Here is a 25,477-nt window from a genome sequence, read left to right as displayed (position 1 = left end):
GAGCTCAGTAAGATGGTGGAAAAAACCGCTGCAGTTCCACTGGAGGATGACACTGTCCATAGCTGAGAAAGGCATGAAGTGACCGAGGAGGCAGATTACGCCACTGGGTCATCTGCTGCCACCAATTGAGTACCTGTGCGAGTGGCATTGACTGTGTCTGAGAGTCCGGTAGATCTAGGTCCTCAGCGGACGTCAGAACCTCTATACCTCGCCCTCAGGCGCAGAGCTTGTAGGTTGTGGTGAGGTGGTGCCACCACAAGTTCCTTTGTCTTAGAGGTCGGTCTTCTTCTTCGACTTTTCTCGCTGCTCCTTGGGTTTCACTGGCTGGGAGGGCTTCACTGATTCAGTCTCCGGGAAAAAGGAGGATCGCAAAGCCCTATGACCAGCTGCTTGTGGGGACTTATGCCACTACCGGGCATCATCCTCCCCACTTGTAGAAACCTGGAAAGGGAGGGACCCAAGGGACCCCTTGCAAGCGAGAGGAGCTGAAGAAGTTGGACACTTCTCTGGTTTAGAAGCAGGGACGGATGTCCCTGATGTGTGTGTGTGTGTGTGTGGGGGGGGGGGGGGGGGGGGGGGGTGTTGCTCCCAAGGAAGGTGGCGCAGGAGCAACAGGGTGGGTAGTGGTTCCCCATGTGCAATGGGGCATGTGGATTTGTACGGCTTGGTGAGCTGACTGGAATTTGCTGAAGTGATGGGGCTATCACGGTTGTCGTAGTGGCGGCATATGAGAAACTCATTCACACAGGATGGAGTCGTTCATATTTCCTCTTAGCATCAGTATAGGTCAGTCAGTCCAGGGTCTCATATTCCACGATTTTCTGCTCTTTCTGTAAGATCCTGCAGTCTGACGAGCAAGGTGAATGATGCTCTCCGCAGTTGACACAGACAGGAGGATGTGATGGGCGTCCGCAATCTCAACATGTGAGGCTGGAAGTACAGTGGGAAGACATATGGCCTAACTTCCAGCACTTAAAGCACTGCATGGGGAGGCAGCTTGACACAGCGGCAGACCACCACCTTGACCTTCTCTGGTAATGTATCACACTCAAAGGCCAAGATGAAGGCACCGGTTGCAATCTCATTATCCTTCGGACCCCAATGAACGTGCCGGACGAAATGAACACCTCAACGCTCTAAATTGACGCACAGCTGATCATCAGACGCAAAAGAAGGTCCCTATGGAAAATAATACCCTGGACCATATTTAAAGTCTTATGGGGTGTGCAGGTAATTGAAACATCCTCCAACTTGTCACAAACAAGTAACCTTCATGACCGGGCAGAGGATGCCGTTTTTATCAATACTGATCCAGAGCACGTTTTGGACAAGCCCTCCACTTCCCCAAACTTGTCTTCTAAATTCTCTATGAAGAACTGAGGCTTCGTTGACATGAAAGATTCCCCATCAGTTCTTGTACAAACTAGGAACCGGGGTGAATAAGTGTCACTGCCATCCTGAGCCTTGTGTTCCTCCCATGGTGTGGCCAGGGAGGGGAACAATTCGGGATCATATTTCTGAGCATCAAATTGAGCCCAAGAACACTTACAGGCTGCTGGCAACTGGCCACCAGCAAGAGATGATGTACCATGCTTCATTGAGGGTCATCCGCCCTGATGCCACCCACTCCAACCAAGGGCCCTCCCCATGGGCACCACCCAGTCTCAGCAAGGGCCATGTGGCAGGATGGCCATTGCCGGGAGTCCCGAAGCCCCAGGGAGATAGGCATCTACTCCTTGGCATACGTGGGGAGTTAACAGCGCAGGCATCAGCAGAGCGATGCCTGTGTTGTCAGGGGGCTACAACCAACAGGGTACACGGCAGCCCCACCACAACGGACTGGCTACCGTGCTGGATATTAGGTGCACAGAAGTCCATGACCTACGTCTCTGCAAAAAGCAACACTGCACAGTGCATGGTGGAAATCGCACCCAGGAATGTATCCTCGCCCAAGAGATGGAGAACGAGCAGGATGGCAATGCAGCGACGAGGAAGCTGGCTAAAGGTCTCAATGCACGATGGACACAATGCACCATGTAAGGCGCTCTTCCCCAACTGGCTCGCTCTTCGGAAGAATTTGGGAATATGGAGGTCAAACCCGTGAGGGGACCATTATATATAGGCCGAAACGTTTGAGACTCCTTTTAGTCGCCTCTTAAGACAGACAGGAATACAACAGGCCTACTCTAACCCCCGAACCTGCAGGATGGGGGGGGGGAGGGGGGGGGGGGAGTGAGCAAAAGATCATTAAGAAGGCACAGGACGTGGTCTGCAAGAAATTGATCAATGAGGAGTCTCTGACTAGATGAAAAAGCACTGCCCCACAATGGGGCCCGAGGCGGAGGAGGAAGAGAGGAAGGGAGGGAGGGGGGAGTTGCTGGAGGAGGGCAGTTGGGGCAGTAGGTGTAGGAGGCCTGTCAGGAGGGAGATAGAGATCGCGAACTGTGACCGTGGGGTCAATGTGGACCCGGACAGCAACTGCTTCCAATGCAGTACAAAGGGGGATCCATGCACTAACAACGTCCGTACAGACAAATGTGCAAATGTCACCGGTAGCCCTCAAGAAGCCAACCCAGTTCCGACAAAGAAAGCAACCTATGAAGGATCAGTGAGTGAGCATCTGTAAAATGATATTCCTGGAGAACACAAGCTACTGAGTAAAAGGCAATAATGGGTTACAACTTGGGGAGTTGACGGAGAACAGGCTGGAGCCAATCTCTCTGCCATGTCATCATCTGTCAAAAAACTAAGATAGGGTGAAACCCATAAATAAGAGGTCAGAGTCCAGTTGCGAACAGGGCGAAGGCATCCCTGGGGGCACCGGAGGGAGGGGGGGGGGGGGAGGACGACTATGTTCTTACTCCTCCGTAAGTCGAGGGGGGCAGGGGCGTAGAGAGAGCAGGCTTCCACAAGATCCACAACTGAATGAGCGCAAGTGACCTAGGTGCACAGAGACTGTGTGACCTGTAGATGAGTTGTGGTAACTGGCTTCTGGCCTGAGAGATGCTGGAGGTAGGGGTCCTATGAGGTACCCCATCACTGGTGGGTGCCAAAGAAGGTGGACACTTCTCCAGATGGGGAGGGGGCGTGGCACCCAGAGGGGAGGGGAGTACGTCTGAAGTGCAGGTGAGGGTGAGAGGAGAGGGGGTGGGACTGGGGTAAGGAAGAAGGATGAGGGGGAAAGGACATAGCAGAGGCATAGTTAGAAGTCACTGACACTATAGTTCAATTCTTTTATCTTGGCGGCTCGCGCATGCCCACCCAGACGCGGGAGATTGCTGCGTTGCCAGTTGCACACGACGCACGTGCCAATAGAAGCAGCGCCATAGTATAGCATAGTTCGCAAGCTTACGTTTAGGGGGGGAGCGCGCAGTTCATGAAGTAAAGCCACCACGGCCGCATTAACCCTTTCGCTGCTACAAAGACGTGCTCCCTGCATTCCGCGCTGTGCGCGATTTTGTCACTGCACTGCTCGCCTGTGCAGACACATCGTGTTCCGACTGCTTTGACACTCTTATCAATCGATTCCACGAAAACTATTTGGCCCAAAAATTAGATTTTTACACATCTTCTTGACTGATACCTTCCCCCCATAAATGACTTAATTTTGTTTCGATGTTCAACACAGTTATTATGCAGCATTAATTATAGTAAACCATTGCACGAAATTTTGAAGAGTTTGCAGAGGTAAAAGTCCATAGAGTATACTTTCCGTATGGTCGATTTTAGTTGCCACAATGTTGAGAATGAAATGTGGACAAGATATCTAAATTTCATATAAAATTTACTGTATAACAATAGCTCATTTAAGTACCACATTGGTGTCGTATGTAATATTGAGAAATATTCCGTCTTTCGCGTCTGTAACAAAAGTTTTATTTACACTGAGCACGTTTGGCTTTATTTTAAAGCACTTCAATCAATCAAAAGGAAGTAGACAAAATACATTAAACAAAACTGTGGAGTTACAAAAACATTAGGACTTGAATATACCGTCTATCAGTGAAGTGCTCTGAGCTATGTCAAATATAATTTTTGTGTGTGGCGCACACACAAACATCATTTATTTGCTAAAACACTGATCTGCCAACACAAAAGTTGAATATTGTGTTACCGCAGCACAAAACTACGAAAGGTTACTTGGCAATGGAGGAGACAAAATACTGTCCACTGAAGATGCTTCAAAAGAGAGAAACGCGTCTGGTCTAAATAAGCCCCTTATTACAGTTGCAGGAGAGGAATATATTTCAGTGCCATTGGTAAAACTGCGACAGCGGAACAAAAACAAGAAAGAGAACATGAGTACCATTGTGTATGTGCCATACCTTTCCTTGATTGAAGTGCTTTAAAATAAAGCCAAATGCGTCCGGTGTAAATAATACTTTTATTACATATTTAAAAAGAAAGATGATGAGACTTACCAAACAAAAGCGCTGGCAGGTCGATAGACACACAAACAAACACTAACATACACACAAAATCCAAGCTTTCGCAACAAACTGTTGCCTCATCAGGAAAGAGGGAAGGAGAGAGAAAAAGACGAAAGGATGTGGGTTTTAAAGGAGAGGGTAAGGAGTCATTCCAGTCCCGGGAGCGGAAAGACTTACCTTAGGGGGAAAAAAGGACAGGTATACACTCGCACACACACACATATCCATCCACACATACACAGACACAAGCAGACATTTGTAAAGGCAAAGAGTTTCGTCAGAGATGTCAGTCGGGACGGAAGTACAGAGGCAAAGATGATGTTGAAAGACAGGTGAGGTATGAGCGGCGGCAGATTGAAATTAGAAATTAGCGGAGATTGAGGCCTGGCGGATAGCGAGAAGAGAGGATATGCTGAAGGGCAAGTTCCCATCTCCGAAGTTCTGACAGGTTGGTGTTAGTGGGAAGTATCCAGATAACCCGGACGGTGTAACACTGTGCCAAGATGTGCTGGCCGTGCACCAAGGCATGTTTAGCCACAGGGTGATCCTCATTGCCAACAAACACTGTCTGCCTGTGTCCATTCATGCGAATGGACAGTTTGTTGCTGGTCATTCCCACATAGAACGCTTCACAGTGTAGGCAGGTCAGTTGGTAAATCACGTGGGTACTTTCACACGTGGCTCTGCCTTTGATCGTGTACACCTTCCGGGTTACAGGACTGGAGTAGGTGGTGGTGGGAGGGTGCATGGGACAGGTTTTACACCGGGGGCGGTTACAGGGGTAGGAGCCAGAGGGTAGGGAAGGTGGTTTGGGGATTTCATAGGGATGAACTAAGAGGTTACGAAGGTTAGGTGGACGGCGGAAAGACACTCTTGGTGGAGTGGGGAGGATTTCATGAAGGATGGATCTCATTTCAGGGCAGGATTTGAGGAAGTCGTATCCCTGCTGGAGAGCCACATTCAGAATCTGATCCAGTCCCGGAAAGTATCCTGTCACAAGTGGGGCACTTTTGGGGTTCTTCTGTGGAAGGTTCCGGGTTTGAGGAGATGAGGAAGTGGCTCTGGTTATTTGCTTCTGTACCAGGTCGGGAGGGTAGTTACGGGATGCAAAAGCTGTTTTCAGGTTGTTGGTGTAATGGTTCAAGGATTCCGGACTGGAGCAGATTCGTTTGCCACGAAGACCTAGGCTGTAGGGAAGGGACCGTTTGATGTGGAATGGGTGGCAGCTGTCATAATGGAGGTACTGTTGCTTGTTGGTGGGTTTGATGTGGACGGACGTGTGAAGCTGGCCATTGGACAGGTGGAGGTCAACGTCAAGGAAAGTGGCATGGGATTTAGAGTAGGACCAGGTGAATCTGATGGAACCAAAGGAGTTGAGGTTGGAGAGGAAATTCTGGAGTTCTTCTTCACTGTGAGTCCAGATCATGAAAATGTCATCAATAAATCTGTACCAAACTTTGGGTTGGCAGGCCTGGGTAACCAAGAAGGCTTCCTCTAAGCGACCCATGAATAGGTTGGCGTACGAGGGGGCCATCCTGGTACCCATGGCTGTTCCCTTTAATTGTTGGTATGTCTGGCCTTCAAAAGTGAAGAAGTTGTGGGTCAGGAAAACCTCTTTCCTCATTACCTTAGCCAGCTTCATCCTGACCCACAACTTCTTCACTTTTGAAGGCCAGACATACCAACAATTAAAGGGAACAGCCATGGGTACCAGGATGGCCCCCTCGTACGCCAACCTATTCATGGGTCGCTTAGAGGAAGCCTTCTTGGTTACCCAGGCCTGCCAACCCAAAGTTTGGTACAGATTTATTGATGACATTTTCATGATCTGGACTCACAGTGAAGAAGAACTCCAGAATTTCCTCTCCAACCTCAACTCCTTTGGTTCCATCAGATTCACCTGGTCCTACTCTAAATCCCATGCCACTTTCCTTGACGTTGACCTCCACCTGTCCAATGGCCAGCTTCACACGTCCGTCCACATCAAACCCACCAACAAGCAACAGTACCTCCATTATGACAGCTGCCACCCATTCCACATCAAACGGTCCCTTCCCTACAGCCTAGGTCTTCGTGGCAAACGAATCTGCTCCAGTCCGGAATCCTTGAACCATTACACCAACAACCTGAAAACAGCTTTTGCATCCCGTAACTACCCTCCCGACCTGGTACAGAAGCAAATAACCAGAGCCACTTCCTCATCTCCTCAAACCCGGAACCTTCCACAGAAGAACCCCAAAAGTGCCCCACTTGTGACAGGATACTTTCCGGGACTGGATCAGATTCTGAATGTGGCTCTCCAGCAGGGATACGACTTTCTCAAATCCTGCCCTGAAATGAGATCCATCCTTCATGAAATCCTCCCCACTCCACCAAGAGTGTCTTTCCGCCGTCCACCTAACCTTCGTAACCTCTTAGTTCATCCCTATGAAATCCCCAAACCACCTTCCCTACCCTCTGGCTCCTACCCCTGTAACCGCCCCCGGTGTAAAACCTGTCCCATGCACCCTCCCACCACCACCTACTCCAGTCCTGTAACCCGGAAGGTGTACACGATCAAAGGCAGAGCCACGTGTGAAAGCACCCACGTGATTTACCAACTGACCTGCCTACACTGTGAAGCGTTCTATGTGGGAATGACCAGCAACAAACTGTCCATTCGCATGAATGGACACAGGCAGACAGTGTTTGTTGGCAATGAGGATCACCCTGTGGCTAAACATGCCTTGGTGCACGGCCAGCACATCTTGGCACAGTGTTACACCGTCCGGGTTATCTGGATACTTCCCACTAACACCAACCTGTCAGAACTCCGGAGATGGGAACTTGCCCTTCAGCATATCCTCTCTTCTCGCTATCCGCCAGGCCTCAATCTCCGCTAATTTCTAATTTCAATCTGCCGCCGCTCATACCTCACCTGTCTTTCAACATCATCTTTGCCTCTGTACTTCCGTCCCGACTGACATCTCTGACGAAACTCTTTGCCTTTACAAATGTCTGCTTGTGTCTGTGTATGTGTGGATGGATATGTGTGTGTGTGCGCGAGTGTATACCTGTCCTTTTTTCCCCCTAAGGTAAGTCTTTCCGCTCCCGGGACTGGAATGACTCCTTACCCTCTCCTTTAAAACCCACATCCTTTCGTCTTTTTCTCTCTCCTTCCCTCTTTCCTGATGAGGCAACAGTTTGTTGCGAAAGCTTGGATTTTGTGTGTATGTTAGTGTTTGTTTGTGTGTCTATCGACCTGCCAGCGCTTTTGTTTGGTAAGTCTCATCATCTTTCTTTTTAAATATATTTTTCCCACATGGAATGTTTCTCTCTATTATATTAATACTTTTATTACAGTCGCGAGAGACGGAATATTTCTCAATATTACATACGACACTTATGTCGTACTTAAATTAAATGAGATATTGTTATACAGTAAATTTTATATGAAATTTAGGTATCTTGTCCACATTTCATTCTCAACATTGTGGCAACTAAAATCGACTATACGGAAAGTATACGCTATGGACTTGTACCTCGGCAAACTCTTCAAAATTTCGTGCAATGGTTTACTATAATTAATGCTGCATAATAACTGCATTGAACATCGAAACAAAATTAAGTCATTTATGGGGGGAAGGTATCAGTCAAGAAGACGTGTAAAAATCAAATTTTTGGGCCAAATAGTTTTTGTGAAATTGAATGATAAGTGTGTCAAAGCGGTGGGAACACCATGTGTCTGCACGGGCGAGCAGTGCAGTGATGACAAAATCGCGCACAGCGCGGAATACGGCGAGCAAGTGTCTGCAGCAGCGAAAAGGTTAATGAAGAGACAAATCACTAGAAATTTCAAAAAACTGCGTTCAAACGAATATAATTCGTGAAGTAAGGCACTTCGATATGGTTTTTAAATAATGAAAATATTAAGCACTGCACAAGGTTTGAACTCATAACCTTTCGCGTAGCAGCCCAACACCTTAACCGTTACGCTAAAGCACCACATGTCATTATAACGCCATGAGGACTATAACACGTCACGCAAAATACTGACAAACACTGTTGGTATGACTATGAATTAATCACGCTTCGTCGAAGTACAATAGGAAATAAACAATTACCGCTGTTCTTTATTGCGAAAAAGCGGTTCGTGAGAGTGATAAACAACTTTCCTTGCTATCGCCTGAATTAGGAGTCTTATTGCTTGTTTAGTTTAATTAATTAATAGAATATGAAGCAATTGGTATAAAGAATGCTTTTTCCAAACTTTCTATAAAAGAATGTCTGCTATCAAGACATTGCTTTTGTTCTATTACTTTATTTATGACTGAACGTTTCTAAACTGAAGACACTCGTCCATGCTCTGCACTGCAGTAGAGATGTGGCAACGTCGTTCTCTGTTCATTGGCTGATTGTGTTTTGTGACGTCAGATGCGCAGAACGAACCTAAACTCGGCCGCCAACATAAATGACGCGCACTTTAGTGAAGTCAGTCATATTTCTGACAACAAGAGACTTATACTCTCGTGTCTTCTTTTCCTTCCTATAACCCAGGCAATCTAGTCAGTGTGGAGAGTGACGGCCGTGACAATTAACATACACGGGAAGCAGAACACAGTGTCCCCTCTTGGAGCAGGCGTCCATATTCACTGTGTAGTAGGTCCACTGTGCAGCAGGAAGTTGTGCCTAAATTGCAAGCACCAAAAGCACCTCATTTGTGGCATGGGATGTACAGCTTTATGTTAGACTGGTAATAGATAACCTTGACCTTCTCTGGTAGAGTATCTCCCTCAAACGGCTGAATAAAGGCACCGGTGTCGGTGTGATTGTCTTTATGACCTTTCTAACCACATCGAACAATATGAATGCCCAGTCATTCCAAAACAAGTTTGAAGGATAAGATCCCTATGAAAAATGACTCCCTGAACCATATTCAAAGACTGATGTGGAGTAATCAACAACTGGACGTCACCAAGATGATACAAGCATGGAGGGCTGCAATTAGGCGGCAGAACAAGTTTTGATCAACAGTGAAACCTATCGCATCTTAGTGAGACACTCAACTTCACCAAACTTGTCTCAATATTTTCCACAAAAAATAATGGCTTTGTAGCAGTGAATGTGTCCCTGTCTGTCCTAGTACAGACCATGTAGTGCGGAAAGTGTATCACCACAAGTCAGCGAGCCTGACCCTCCTCCTACTGTGTGTTCAAGGAAAGCAAGGCTGCCAGGGCATAAGAGAGGAGGAGGAGGAGGAGGAGGAGGAGGAGGAGGAGGAGGAGGAGATTAGTGTTTAACGTCCCGTCGACAACAAGGTCATTAGAGACGGAGCGCAAGCTCGGGTGAGGAAAGGATGGGTAAGGAAATCGGCCGTGCCCTTTCGCAGGAACCATCCCGGCATTTGCCTGAAGCGATTTAGGGAAATCACGGAAAACCTAAATCACGATGGCTGGAGACGGGATTGAACCGTCGTCCTCCCGCATGCGAGTCCAGTGTGCTAACCACTGCGCCACCTCGCTCGGTAGGGTATAAGAAGCAGCATTAAATGATCCATTACCAACTAAAGAGACACCTGAAGAAGAACAGCCAGTTTTCTGGAGCTTTAAATGTTTCATACGCTAACCATACGCCCTGATATCACCCATCCCGATCAGTGCCTCTCCCCATGGGCACCACCCACCCACAGCTATGGCTGTTTGGCACGGTGGCTGTTGCTGGAAGTTCCGACGCTTTAGAATGACAAGCGACCACTCCTAGGCATACATGGACAGGCAACAGCTCAGGTATCAGATGTCTGATCCCTATGTTGTCAGGGAGCTCAGCCAGATGGTTACGTAACAGCCCCACCACATGGACTGGCTATACATACTGGTGACCTAGCGGGGTGGCTCAAAAATGGTTCAAATGGCTCTGAGCACTATGGGACTCAACATCTTAGGTCATAAGTCCCCTAGAACTTAGAACTACTTAAACCTAACTAACCCAAGGACATCACACACACCCATGCCCAAGGCAGGATTCAAACCTGCGACCGTAGCAGTCCCGCGGTTCCGGACTGCAGCGCCAGAAGCGCTAGACCACCGCGGCCGGCTAGCGGGGTGGAGGTGGACTATGGGCAAGGGGAGGGGGGGGGGGGCAAGCTGTAGATAGGGAGGAAGTTCTTCACCAAACGGCTCACATTATAGAGAAAAAAATTTTGAAGTGGAGCTCAGACACCAAAGGGGGATCAAACACATCAAAAAGAAATGACCAAAAAGAAAATGCAAGGGGAACAAAATCTTAAGGAATACAGAGAACTTGTTGGACAGCCAGACCCACATAAGTAAGGATACCAAGAGAGGGAAAGGAGGGGGCACATGGAAAGCTCGGGGCCCCATGTGCGCCATGCACGAACTCACGAAAGACCAGCGAGTTCCCTGGGAGGTCTGACAATGAAGACTCATACTGCCACATGTTTTCATATTTCTTCATTGTCTCACTACTCTTCATTAATCAGAGTGATCTCACATTGATCTTTCTCATTGCAAATCAGTATGACATAACATCTAAGATCTCTGATCTGAATTTGTCGTCTTCACCAATTTACAGACTAATGTCACCACAACCTACAAATAATAGACCCCGAAACACACTGTTAATGTTTTGTTCAATTTCTGTTAACTCACATAAGACATCACATGCTACATAATCATTATGTTGTGAGACGAAGCAAACATACAGTTTTGGCAGGTTCAGTTGATTCAAATTTTCACACATAATGATATATAAAGTGACAAATATAATATTCTATCAGAGTTAGTATTTACAGTTGCTTTTACATTCTCCTCAAAAGAAGTGGGGGTAGAATAAAGGTTTAAGTTAATGATAGCAGAAAATATAGCAAACGGGAAAAAAGATTAGGACATAACATCTCACTAAAGATGGGGTCATTACACATTGAGCATAAGCTCATATATGATGGTGGTGGTGTTTTCAAAGGAACACTACTGGAATTTGTTATAAGTGATTAAGAAAACTCACAAAACAATTTTAATCTGGATGGCCAGATGAGGATTCAAACCACTGCACTTCTGAATTCAAGTTGAGCATCTTACCACAGTGTCATCTTTCTGGATTATACAAGTTTAAATTAATGTCACTGCAGAAAGGAACTGAGTTTGTTAGTAGGTTAAGGGTAACTATATCAAACCTTAAGCAGAGAATATTTATTCAAATACGTACTGACATTTAATCTAGACCTAATGAATTCCATGCAATACAATGCTGGCCTGATTACAACTTCAACAAATAACTCTACAACATGGAGGAGTGTCAATTAGGAGAACAAAATTTTCAAAATGTTAAGGATTTCGCATCATGAAGTACAGAAGGGGCACGAAAATGTCAATAGTCCATGGATGTCCTGTGCAGATCACAAATAACTGCTACAAGGATGAGGCAGATGCTTGATAATCCCCTATTGTTCATTTATGTCATACATGGAAGTAAAAGTGCAGTTATAAACTCCCTTTCTGCTTTTTCACATGAACAACATGTTGTGACAACCAGCAACATTCTAAAGATAAATGCAAATCATCCTCATCTGACAATTACTATTGATCACAGAGCACTTTCAACTGAAGTTTGTGATGTCATCAGTCTGCTTTGACCCACAATGTAGTAGTTTTGTGTTGTGCGATGTCACTGCGGCGGAATGTTTTACAAATAGACCAGGTTTGGGCATGTCTGAGTATATGATGGCACTCTTTAGTATTTAATTTTTAAGTTCCTAAGTTATTTTGAGTCCTGTTAGTGAGTCATTCTTGAATGCAGTTTTTGAGAACAATAAAGAACTTTTGCAGTTTGTTAGTGAATTATTTTGATATTGGCAGTTATGGGCAATAGAATAGTTTTTGGGTTTGGAATTATTAGTGTGGCAAGCAGTTCATGGTTAGAAATTTAATTTTACGTTTTATTTTTGTTACCTATGGATACAACAACAAAGTTAATGAGTAGATCCCTGGAAGTCACAATGGTGAACAAGTTGACCATTATTAAATTCCTACAGTTATTCAGTTCAACTGCGGTGTATGTGAAGTGTTACATTTGTAGGGAATGTACGAGATTGAGCAAAGTTAGTGGATCTTGACTACAGACCAGTTGGGGTATTGTCGGCGGAACAGTTTACAACCTTGTACCCGGAGCTTGGGAAGTCTACACTGGCAATCCAAAAGACTGTGTTGATACATTATTTTTTTTTTCTTTTGCTAGATTCCTAGATTTGTGTGTCAGCTGACTTTGGTTCATGAGTATGGTTTTTTGTGTGTGTATCTATGAGCGCAGTTGTTTGGTTCTTGCCTATTGAAATTTCTGTTAATGTAATTTTTTATGAATTTTTGGATTGTATTGCTAGCTGTTGGTAATTATGTTGGCCTGTAATTGCTAGGTATCATGGAATGATTTGCCTAGATTTTCAATGTAAGTCATATGGGCAAGTTTCATTTTAGGTCAAGTGAAGTGTTGGACAACGGATTTGTCAAATTTTGTGGACTCTGTCTGAACTACATAGGTCAAGTGAAATTTTCTACACAGCACTGGGTTTTATAAGTGTGTGTGTGTTCATGGTATCATTAATTTTGTTTCAGCTATACATGTCAAGTGAAATTCCCAATCTAATGTTTTTTTCAGACATTTTTATTGTTGTTTTGTTGATTGATGAGCATTTCATTTGCTTGATTTTTGCTTTAGTATTTGTTCTGGTATGTTGTTATAATTACAATTGCCATGTATTTAGTTTTCTTCTGACCACACATCCAAATTCCTGTGATTGTCCCATCAGTTTCATGTTATTTCTGAAATCAAATTTTTCTCATCTTATTTGTGCCTGTCCGTGTGTGTAACGAGTGACATCATTGTCCCCAAATTGCATAAGATTGAAATATGAGTGTCTGCCATCATCTTGACATCACAGGTCAAAGCTGACAGGAGGTACTGCAAGCTTTGATTGTACCCAATTAGATAACCATGGAGCAGTAAAGACAGTGAAAGAAATAAGATCTACAATGATCAGTCTCAGACATGTAATATCCACAATGGTTGAGATAATAATTATTTTGTCCCAGAGTAGGCCTATATACCTAATTGGTTAATGTGCGATAGTGACTGTATTGACAAGCTGACCTGTAGAAATAGCCTGGGGTCTAGGTTTGATGGGAAGCAGAAAATTTGGTAGTGAATTGTGGAAGCCCATGAATGTGAATACAAAATGAAGGTGTTGGTGGCAGATTAAGCTGTTGCAGAGCCCAAGATCTACTATACATTCACTCTATAATTAACACAATTTTCACTAAAACTAACTAAAACCACAAGCCTAAATTTGAGTGTAGCTCTATTACACAGACAACTCTCTCATGAGTAATTTGTTGTATTTTATGTGCCTAGAGGCCCACATCGCACATCAACTGCGAAAAATGTAAGTGAAGGCTACTGCAAAGAGTTCTGTTTTCAACAGTCTGTTATATCATAGTGGATAAACTTACAGTAGCACAAATGTTCCGACGAGATTCTCTAAAAGTATGCAAAACACAAGCTTAAGAACTCTTATGTATTAGATCTGTGTGCTTGTGTGTACGAATATGTGTACTTTCTGGTATAAGTGTTGGAACTCGAAAGCTAGTGATAACTGTTTTCTGCAATGTGTGTGTGTGTGTGTGTGTGTGTGTGTGTGTGTGTGTGTGTGTGTGTGTGTGTGTGTGTTGGCCGCGCAACAGTCTGCTATTGAGAAGTGGTTGCCTTTCCCTTATTTTATAGATAAATAATTGAAATACCTAACTAAATGAAGAAATTCAGAAACATTTTTCTTATACTGCCTGATCTAAAGTATAAAATTAACAATTATATTGGGGGAGGGGGGGGGGGGACATTGGGAACATTTAAACAGATTTTATATTCTTAACTTTTTCCTATGAGACTTTTTTGCAGGGAGCACTATTAGCTACTATAATATGTTGGGCAACTTTTAAATTTTTTTCCACAGTTCATAGTAATGAACAGAAAGTCAAATATTACATCTCAGTTGAAGCACACTTTAGCTGAAATGTACGACTGCAATGAGGTGCTTTATAACAGTGGACAAGGTATCTTCCTACGCCTAAATGAAAGACCATTTTTAAAACCAACTCAACATTTGGGCCTCTCCTATCGATGCAATGTGCTTATAATAAATTTCTGTTTATGAATGCAGCAAAATTAATGATAAAAAAATCGAGAAAATAGAACTGCCCATTTAATTTTATTTTTTCATTTCTGTCTAGTTTTTAATTTCTGTCTTCTGTATTTAATCGCCATGTTGAAAATTCTGATTTCGAGCGCATCCAACATGGCCACCAAAACATCGAGACTAAATCCAATTAAATTAGTGAACAACTGCAGGAAATGGGGTTTTGGGAATTAAAAAAAATTTAAAAAAAAAAACACCATTCAAGAGACAACAGACTGGGGAAAAAAAGCCACTCAATATTGGAATATATAATGGAGGGAAACATTCCACGTGGGAAAAATATATCTAAAAAGAAAGATGATGAGACTTACCAAACAAAAGCGCTGGCAGGTCGATAGACAAACAAACACAAACATACACACAAAATTCAAGCTTTCGCAACCAACGGTTGCCTCATCAGGAAAGAGGGAAGGAGAGGGAAAGACGAAAGGATTTGGGTTTTAAGGGAGAGGGTAAGGAGTCATTCCAATCCCGGGAGTGGAAAGACTTACCTTAGGGGGGAAAAAAGGACAGGTATACACTCGCACACACAAACATATCCATCCGCACATACACAGACACAAGCAGACATTTGTAAAGGCAAAGAGTTTGTTGTGAAAGCTTGAATTTTGTGTGTATGTTTGTGTGTCTATCAACGTGCCAGCGCTTTCGTTTGGTAAGTCACATCAACTTTGTTTTTAGATATATTTTTTCCCGCGTGGAATGTTTCCCTCTATTATATATATAAAAATAAATAAATAAAATCCGACACAATCCTACAACATCCACCATAAAATCACAATATCTCAAACTTGAGGTAACCTACATAGCTCAACACCATACCAGGGCAGCGACACACACACACACACACACACAAAAAAGTCAGTATACCAATCTACACTTAACCAATATAGATCAACCCTCGGCAGGATACCAGTAAATCCCTATGTAACTCAACCCTAGACCAAGACATCAATATCCCACCCCCCCACCACATTTACAAAAGACAGTTTCCAAATCTCCAGTTAACCTATACATCAACTAGACCAGGATACGAATAGCATAAACCACTAGAGTACACCACCTCTTTTTATACTGTGCCCTGTACAACATTTCATTTCCACCTGAAAACAAACACACCACGGCTCAATGACGGCACGCAACACACCTCACCGCATTGCAACTATGTCACAGATCAAAGCAGACGGGTGGTATCATACAACCAAGTGTGCCCGTCGAAACCATTTATTGACTGTCCTTACATAATCATCATTTTAAATCCATATTTTCAAAAGCAGAAGGTTCATCAAATGTAACTTTTCTTGCAGCACTGCATTCATTTTTTTTCGAAAATTCATTTTCTTTAAACCCGGCATTAAGTTTTTTCAGCCTTTTAAAAGTATACAGTTCAATTTGGCTTTTGTCTGTAAATTAATATTGATGATTTCAATCTCTTTCATTTACCAGCTTTTTACTTTTTGTTGCTGCTTTTGAAAATGGCCAGACATCCTCATCTCCAAATGTCTCGCACTTAAACTTGCTTAAAATTAATTTATTTTTTCCCAGTTGTAGCCATAGGATTACAGTTCTAAAAATTTGTATTTTCTTTGTTTGTAATGCATTTTGCACATCTACATAGGTCATTTGTTTATAATACTATTATTTGCAATTCTGTCAACACTACAGTGAGAAAAATCCTTTACTTGCTGTGACTAGTTTCTGACAGAACGTCAATTATCAACTTGTCACTTTCATCATAAGTATTGACACACACACACACACACACACACACACACACACACACACACACACACACACACACACAATTTGCAAATAACCACAATTGACAATCATGAGTGACATGTACAAACTCTATAGTGTATTATCAGTACTTCTTGCCAACCAACACAAGAACAGTTGTCCTGGTGATGTTTGGCCAGCAGCACTGATAATACACTGTAGATGGGTAAGAATTTATCTCACCACAACTTTGACAGGACTACAAATAATAGTTTTAATAAAGGTACGTTGCTGACCCATTTCTCCTGTATCCTGCTGGAGGTTCATAAACTTGTTTATGAGTCAGGCCATTGTTCATCTTCTTAACTTTTACTAATGTTAATATGAAGCTGCCCATTGCAGACCACTGTTTATTGATCTAAAAATATTAACTGTAATTAAATTTTACACTTACATTGTTCTCTGTATACAAAGAATAACATGTCAGAATAATCAACTTTACAGGATTCGCATTCTCATGGCATTAGAAATAACAGGCATATTGATGTACCATAGTGTAGACTGTCTGAATCAATTAACGGCTACAATGTGGTGGGTATGAAAACGTTCACCAAACTGCCTCTAGAATGGATAGGACCTCCATTCACCTTATCTAAGCACAGACTATACAGTTGATTAGTCAATAATCCTCTTTATTTAGTTAATGAATTTTATGAATGTGAAAAGGTGACAGCATAGTGCAAATTCTTTGGAGAGAGTACCACAACTTTTTATAACGTTGTTAATGCAAGACACTTTGTTCAAATTGTAATTATTGGACATTATTGGAAACATGTTGTAGTTTTAACATTTATGAACTAATTTCATTTTGTGTACATGTATTTATATACATTTGTAACTTTACTTATCTACTGCTGTAACAGTTTAAAGATAATATAATTTTGTTTATGTATTACTTATATTCTTCATCTGCAGTAAAAGTTAGGCGACTTTTATACATCACTGATAACACGTTGGCAGTGTTAATGTCTGATTACTATTACTCTATTTAACAGCCACATAGAAATAAAACAGAACTATACACCCTGCACAGATTTTCAGCTGCAGAAATAAATTATTTAGATGCGCTGGGGGTACACCGCAACAGTGATGAAATCCACCCCCAATGGTTTATTCAAAATTTGCCTTATTTGTAGCCATTACACTTACAGTTCAGTTAATTCTTTAGGTACGTTGTGCAAGTGGTTTATAACATATCTGAAAGGATTCTTACTCAATTGAGCCAATCAATCCAATTTAACTTAATACTATGTGCCAAGAAAGGCATTAATAAAAACGGAACTTGGCACCCCATGAAACTGTGTTTAGCCCTACTGTCAGGCCCACTGTCAGGTATTGTGGTACTGTGAGATTTTATAAAAACAATTACAGAGAAGTTCCAATGTGGAGAAATTCAAACTGTTGAGAGGTGCCCTCCTCCTCCTCCCTATGCCACCCTCTCATCCTAAGGAAGTTCAACATGTCATAAAAGTTCAAATGGTATAATACTACAAATTTCCATTCGAACGATAAAATACTTACTCTTGTCTCAACTGGTGTATAACATTTTTAAGAAAATCGATGTCTTCACTATTGTCTATGGCGTCTCGCTGTTCCATCGCATCGCACATTGCATCCTAGAAAAGAAAAAAATGAGCTAACTCAATATAACTGGAGAACTAACGTTGAGGATTTTAATCTTCTTTTGGCATCTTTAACTTTACGGAGGTCTTACAGACATGCGAAACAAGACACTGTAGGTAAAAAATCACAACCCCAACAACAAATTAGTAAGAGTGTCGCCTCATAGCCCCGATGCGTCAGCCAGCACGAAGTGGTGACATGAAGATCTCACGACAGATGACAACGCACTTACGTCCTAATACATACTGCCTAAAATCAAATGCTGTCTCTGCTATAATGTCCCTACGGAAGAAACTATTAAATTGCTAAAAATCAAAACAAATAGATCAACACATACGTCACTTCTAATACCTACGAACACGCCACTTCTTTACCATTCACACGTAAATCAATATAAAGGATGACGTAGGCTGCGAAATTATCCTAAATATACACTTCGAAATCAAAACAAATTTAAAATACACTAACCATATTCCCAACATATATTCACACAAAACCGTTAACAGCACATAATTATATCGATTGTTTCTGTTATCGTTCTGTGTTGTACGACCATCATCTCTCGAGTCTCGAAGCAGGCTACAAATCGAAGAAAATATATATTCAGTCTTGTTGAAATCTGTAGTTGTTATAAATTAAGGATTGTGCAGGGAGAGCACCATCAGCCACAAATACTCATTTAAACGTATAAACAGTTTTAAATCCCTGTATAGGCAATGTCAGGGTTACTTTATCCTTGCTGGATTTTATGAACTCCACGGCTGCTATTCTGTTAAGGGTTGTAGAGGAGAACGCAATTAGCTACAAACAGTAATAGTACTTGTTGCTGGTTGCGCTGCCCTTGAAAATGCTTAAATGTATATTTAGTCATGATACAAATTGGTATAGAAGGCCCTTTAGTGTGGGACAGGTTTTACAAGAAAACCCAAAGTAAGATTTTTCACATTATTAATTGATCTATGTTGTCTGCAGATTCAGGACTTGAATAAATCATAAGATGTTTATTACATCACAGATAACAATGCTGAGGCCTGCAAGTGGCTTAAAAATACCATAGCGTGTGTTATCTCGTAAGGATGTCGTTGCTGAGGACATCTATCTTCACACGCTGCAAACCGCTGTCAAATGCATGTCAGATCGTACTTCCCATTATAAGAGCATCTTCCCGTTGTATTCATGTATGGAACGCTAGAAGATCACTTAAACGCCTCTGTATGAGCTATAAGTAGTCTAATCTAGTCCACGCGGTTCCTACAGGAGCGATACATGGGGCATTTTAGTCATAGGGCATTTTACTGTCTTCCTGGATTCATCACTTAAATTTGGTTCTTGAAACTTTCTAACCATGTTCTCATGGGATAATTTGTGTCTATCTTCAAGTGTTTATGGTTCACTGTTTTCAGCATCTCCGTAACACTCTCCTATGGGTCAAAGAAACCTATGACTATTGATACTGCTTGTTTGCATACGTATGTTCAATATTCCTTGTTGGTCTATTTGGTATGGCTTCCACACACTTGAGCAACATTCTAGGATACGTCACACCAGAGCTTTTAACCACTCTCTTATACAGACTAATTGTATCTGTCTACTATTCTACCGTATAGAACTGAACCACAACCTATTATTTCATCTTCCTGGCCCGAACAAGTGACAGTGTATATCACTTTGCTAGGCACCGCACATTATAACTCAAAATTTGTGATGTCCGCCCCCTCACTGAATAGACGGAATAAGTCAGTGGCATTATTGTATCACAACCTGCACACAACAAATATGATGCAGCTGAATTAGCAATGTTTCAACGGATTGCATGCACCCCTGAGCAATAGGTGTACCAGCGATTTATGATGTACAGCTTACCAAGGAGTCGTCTATGAAATTGTGACGTTGATTACATTTGCTAGCAGATCCTACTGTTATGTCAGAGCCAACAGTTTGGACGTTATAGTTCGTCAACTTCCGCCTCAGCACAGCTCTCAACGGCTGCACATGAGGTAGAACCTTTAAACAAAAATATGGTCCTAGCAGACAGATAGTATTAGGTAATATAGCACTGGCAGCATATGGATTTGGAAAAACTCGATGCCATCCGACCTTACGTGAACCTGACATCATGGGCCCTCTCCAAGTGCCAATCCCCCGATTGCATGTGGCAGCACACTGCTTGCACCAAAAGCTCTGCCAGCTGATTCTCCCTCCCCTTGGCTACAACGCTGTTGATATCACGTCTGGTGGTACAGTGCAGCCGCTCACAACTGCCAGTGGTCTTCCAAGTCAACTCTCTCTCAATAAAAAAAAGGATGCCTGTATGTCCATGATTGTTATACAGACATATAGCCGAGCGAGGTGGCGCAGTGGTTAGACACTGGACTCGCACTCGGGAGGACGACGGTTCAATCCCGCGTCCGGCCATCCTGATTTAGGTTTTCCGTGATTTCCCTAAATCACTCCAGGCAAATGCCGGGATGGTTCCTCTGAAAGGGCACGGCCGACTTCCTTCCCAATCCTTCCCTAATCCGATGAGACCGATGACCACGTTGTCTGGTCTCCTTCCCCAAACCAACCAACCAACCAACAGACATATACTTCCTTATCGACCAGGGTTCGATGTGTATAAAATACCTCATCAGATGATTGAACTGCGCTCTAAAAACGTCGATCTGCAGATCCATGCAGCTGACACCACCAGTATCCATGTGCATATGGATCTGGCTGAACAATTTACTGATGAGCTATGCTGCACTTGGACCTTTTACTTAGCTGATGTAGCTGAACCCATGAAAGAGTCGACTTCCGCCATAAATTCAGCCCCTCCCCGACCTCTGTGATGACACACATTGATTCACAGTGACTACACTTCACTAATGATGATCTGCAATGATGAGTACATGAGACATCCCTTGCACTCGCACATGAGTGCGACCAACTCCAACGAACGTCACAAATCGCAGTGACAATGGCACATGCAGCCACATCTCCAACAGACAGCCATGCCCCAAAGCTGCAGCTTGTCGGCACCGCAACACACGGCGCATATCTGTCAAAGGAATCGGGTTAGTATGGTTCTATCTGCGTTGCTAAATCCACTTCTGCAATTGCATTCTGGCTCCTTGAACAACACACCACAAATTAGACTCTACGTGTGCTCCATTAGAAACGACACGAGCCTCCACATCAACATGACCCCCAGGTCCATTATTCGCCAATTCATTGTGCCTCACACTAGCTCTCCTTCAGGTAGCAACAGACAAGATGTTGCAAGTAGGCATCCTCCATCCTTCGGACATCACTTGGGTATCATCCATACAATTAGTACAACAAAGATGGTTCCACGAGATTCTGTGGGGACTACAGGTCTCTTAATTCTCGCATGATTCGTAACAGCTACCCCATGCCAAAATTCGAGATTTCACACATTTGCAGCTATGATTTTTAGTGTGATTGACTGCTGAAAAGCATATTATCAAATCCCTTTGGCTTATTCAGATTTCTGGTAATGTCATACGGGGTGAAAAATGCGGCACAAATATGTGAGTGTTTTATTGGTGGAGTATTTTTGGAGGTCGATTGTTGTTAAACGCACCTTAACGACATTTTGATTTTCTCTGCTGACTCCCAGTCACGAATGACACCTCCAACTTGTTCTCACTGTCCTCTCTGACACAGGGGTGATTATCAATGAAGACAAATCACAATTGTGGAAGCGTGAAGTTTCATTCCTTGGACATACTCTCAACACAGAGAAGATCACCCCACCTCCAGACCATGCTGACTTCGTCCACCAGCTGCAGCCACAACAAACTTACCACAACCTTCGCCAGTTCTGTATCCTGAACTTCCACGCTCAAAATTTAATTCACACAGTGCGATATCAGGCACTGCTGACTGACATGCAGGCAGCCACTCACACAAGGGAAACGAAAACTACTATGGACTGCAGACATTTGAATGGCAATCACCTGCTCTAAGAAATATCTTGTGAATGCAGTCTCACTGACATATCCTATACTGGATGCTCAAATCACTATACAACTGACGCCAATTACTCAGCTGTTGGGGCAATCCTCCAGCAAGAGGTGGCAGGTGCTATACAGCCCCTCAGATTCTTCTCCAGGAAACTAACAATATCCCAAACAAGAAGGTCAGCATTCGACTGTGAATTACTGACAGTATACGAGGCTGTGCGATATTTTCAGGTAGATATATTGGGACATCATGTCATTATTCACACTGACCACAAACCACTGGCAGACACCACCTGACACCCATCAGCCATCAAGTCAAGGCAGTTCCATCATTGTGCCCTGATTGCTCGTATTCGACTGAGGCCCGGTACTTCCTTGAGGCAGATAATTATGTGGCCAACTAACTTTCTCGAGCACAGATGATCTGTATCACATTCGACTACAACAGATGAACAATAGTGGGACCTGACAGTTCAAGCTTTACTCACGAACACTTTTTCGAAACCCAGAATGGAAGAGTGATCAATTCCAGGGTCAGAGATCAGTGTCTTTTGCAATGTGTCTCAAAATAAGATATAGTCAATCTCATCCGTATCAATGCGGCAGGCAACCCTGGTGGTTCAACTGATGACCTGGCTTGTCACAGGGCACTTTGTTTGCCCAAGTGTCAGATGCAACTGCCATGAGTAGATGCATGTGTGCCTCAATGTTCAAACAAACCAAGGGGGCCGACATACGCACACACCCCTTGGCAGTTTAGAAATGCCACATGGGTGCTTTCGCTATGTCCATTTAGACCTTGTGGGACCTCTACCAGAATCGGAAGGGTACAAATACCCTCTCTCAGTGATTGACTGAGTTTCACACTGGGTAGAGGCTGTTCTTCTGGCATATACTGAAGAGCCAAGGAAACTGGTACATCTGTCTAATATCATGTAGGGTCACCACAAGCATGCAGAAGTGCTGCAACCTGATGTGGCATGGACTCGACTAATGTCTGAAGTAGTGCTGGAGGGAACTGACACCATGAATCCTGCAGGGCGTCCATAAATGCGTAAGAATACGATGGAGTGGAAATCTCTTCTGAACAGCTCGTTGCAAGACATCCCAAACATGCTCAGTAATGTTCATGTTTGGGAAGTTTGGTGTCCAGCGGAAGTGTTTTAACTCGGAATAGTGTTTCTGGAGCCACTCTGTAGTAATTCTGGACGTGGGTGGTGTTGCATTGTCCTCCTGGAATTAGCCAAGTCCGTCGGAATGCACAATGAATATGAATGGATGCAGGTGATCAGACAGGATGCTTACGTAAATGTCACATGTCAGAGTCGTATCTAGACATATCAGGAGTCCCATATCACTCCAACCGCACACGCCCCACACCATTACAGAGCCTTCACCAGCTTGAACAGTCTCCTGCTGGCATGCAGGGTCCATGGATTCATGAAGTTGTCTCTATACAAGTACAGGTCATTCTGCTCGATGCAATTTGAAATAAGACTCGTCAGATCAGGCAACTTGTTTCCAGTCACAACAGACCAAGTTGATGTTGATGGGCCCAGGCGAGGCATAAAGTTTTTTTCGTGCTGTCATCAAGGGAACACGAGTGGACCCTCAGCTCTGAAAGCCCATATCGATGATGTTTCGTTGAATTGTTCACACGCTGATACTTGTTGGTAGCCCAGCATTGAAATCTGCAGCAATTTGTGGAAGGGTTACACGTCTGTCACGTTGAGCGATTCTCTTCAGTCGTCGTTGGTCGCGTTCTTGCAGGATCGTTTTCCAGCTGCAGCAATGTTGGAGATTTCATGTTTTGCCGAATTCCTGATATTCACGGTACACTCGTGAAATGGTCATACAGGGAAATTCTCACTTCGTCACTATCCAGAGATGCTGTGTCCCATTGCTCATGCACAGACTATAAAATAACGGTCAAACTCACTTAAATCCTGATAACCTGCCATTGTAGCAGTAGTAACCGATCTAACAACTTCGCCAGACATTAATTGTCTTATATAGGCATTGCTGACTGTTTACATACCTCTGTACTTGAATAAGCATGCCTATACCAGTTTCTTTGGCGAGTCAGTGTATATCACTGTGGAGTCAGCAGCCTTGTGGAAGGGTTGCACATCTGTCACATTGAATGATTCTCTTTAGTCGTCGTTGTTCCCGTTCTTGCAGGATCATTTTTCGGCTGCACCGATGTTGGAGATTTCATGTTTTGCCGAATTCCTGATATTCACGGTACACTCGTGAACTGGTCATACAGGAAATACTCACTTCGTCGCTAACCAAGAGATGCTATCTCTCATCGCTTATGTGCAGACTATAAAATAACGTTCAAACTCACTTAAATCTTGGTAACCTGCCATTGTAGCAGTAGTAACCGATCTAACAACTGCGCCAGACACTTATTGTCTTATATAGGCATTGCTGACCGCAGCACCAGATTCTGCCTGTTTACATATCTCCGTATTTGAATATGCATGCCTATACCAGTTTCTTTGACGATTCAGTGTATATCACTGTGGAGTCAGCAGCCAAGGCCTCGATAATGGCATGGAGCCACTGAAGACAACAATTTCACACACTATAAAATCTCGAAATATGCATGCATTCCTGCACTGTCAAACTATTATACGTATATGATCAAGTGAAAATTCATTAAAATATGCCACTGTCAAGTTTGCTCTTTGCGTCTACTCCCCCTTGCCCTTGATCGTGACTGCCAGTGACAGACACGTGGCTCCTAACTTTGTTAATGTATAGGATAATTTAGAGAAGTTTGTCTTAATTTTAATTAAATCCTGTTGTACATATCTGCACATCTCTGATACATATGACATCATCTAGTGAGAAACTGTTTACTACCTAAAACTGAAGAAGTATTTACTTATGAATGAACGATTGAAATTCATTTTATTGGAATTAAAGACATATCAATTTTATTTTATGCCGATTTAATAGCATCAAAATTTTCAGATTAGAAGATAGCAACCTTGAACCAAATACTCCACCTAATAAGAATGGGCTGAGGGAGCAATGGTAACTTCAGTAGACTCTACTTCCAGATGATTTTGGAAATACCTGCATAAAACAACATATCATTTTAAAATGACTAATTTATTTTTACAGCTTTGGTATTAATAAAACTTACGTATCCCTAAATTTTACACATACCTCTATAGTTGAGAATATCAAATTATTGACATTGTCATAATTAGACCACATTGCTTTGCAACACAATGATGTCCATGAGCCATAAGTATAATATATTTTACATTTGGTTAGAATATTTTAATTACTTTCCCAGCCTGTGTACACAGAGCAGCATCACTTAACAGTAAAGGCACCCTTCTTTTGTTTTGATTATTTGGCTACAAAATAACTAAAATGTGAGAAGCACTTTCTCAGAAAATGTTTTATAAGAAAAGAGA

The 25,477-nt window shown here is 43.0% G+C and overlaps 1 protein-coding gene across 4 annotated transcripts in view; it reads right to left on the bottom strand.

The window, feature by feature from the left end:
- Window positions 1-18,642, bottom strand: part of LOC126162980 (nuclear distribution protein nudE-like 1-A) — a 174,423-nt gene extending 155,781 nt beyond the window's left edge. The window contains exons 1-2 of one of the 4 annotated variants that reach the window (XM_049919832.1): window positions 18,541-18,642; window positions 17,971-18,065 (exon numbers count right to left, since the gene is read on the bottom strand). In XM_049919832.1, coding sequence (XP_049775789.1) covers window positions 17,971-18,065; window positions 18,541-18,543 — 98 coding nt within the window. In that variant the 5' untranslated portion in view covers window positions 18,544-18,642. Of the gene's footprint in view, window positions 1-17,970; window positions 18,066-18,163; window positions 18,289-18,423; window positions 18,471-18,540 lie in introns of those variants that run through there. The other 3 variants (XM_049919833.1, XM_049919834.1, XM_049919831.1) reach the window with 3 other exon arrangements.
- Window positions 18,643-25,477: the final 6,835 nt, after the last annotated feature.

Source organism: Schistocerca cancellata, chromosome 2 (assembly GCF_023864275.1).
Source record: "Schistocerca cancellata isolate TAMUIC-IGC-003103 chromosome 2, iqSchCanc2.1, whole genome shotgun sequence".
NCBI classification, from domain to species: Eukaryota; Metazoa; Arthropoda; class Insecta; order Orthoptera; family Acrididae; genus Schistocerca; species Schistocerca cancellata.
This window is presented reverse-complemented; position numbering and strand designations above follow the sequence as displayed.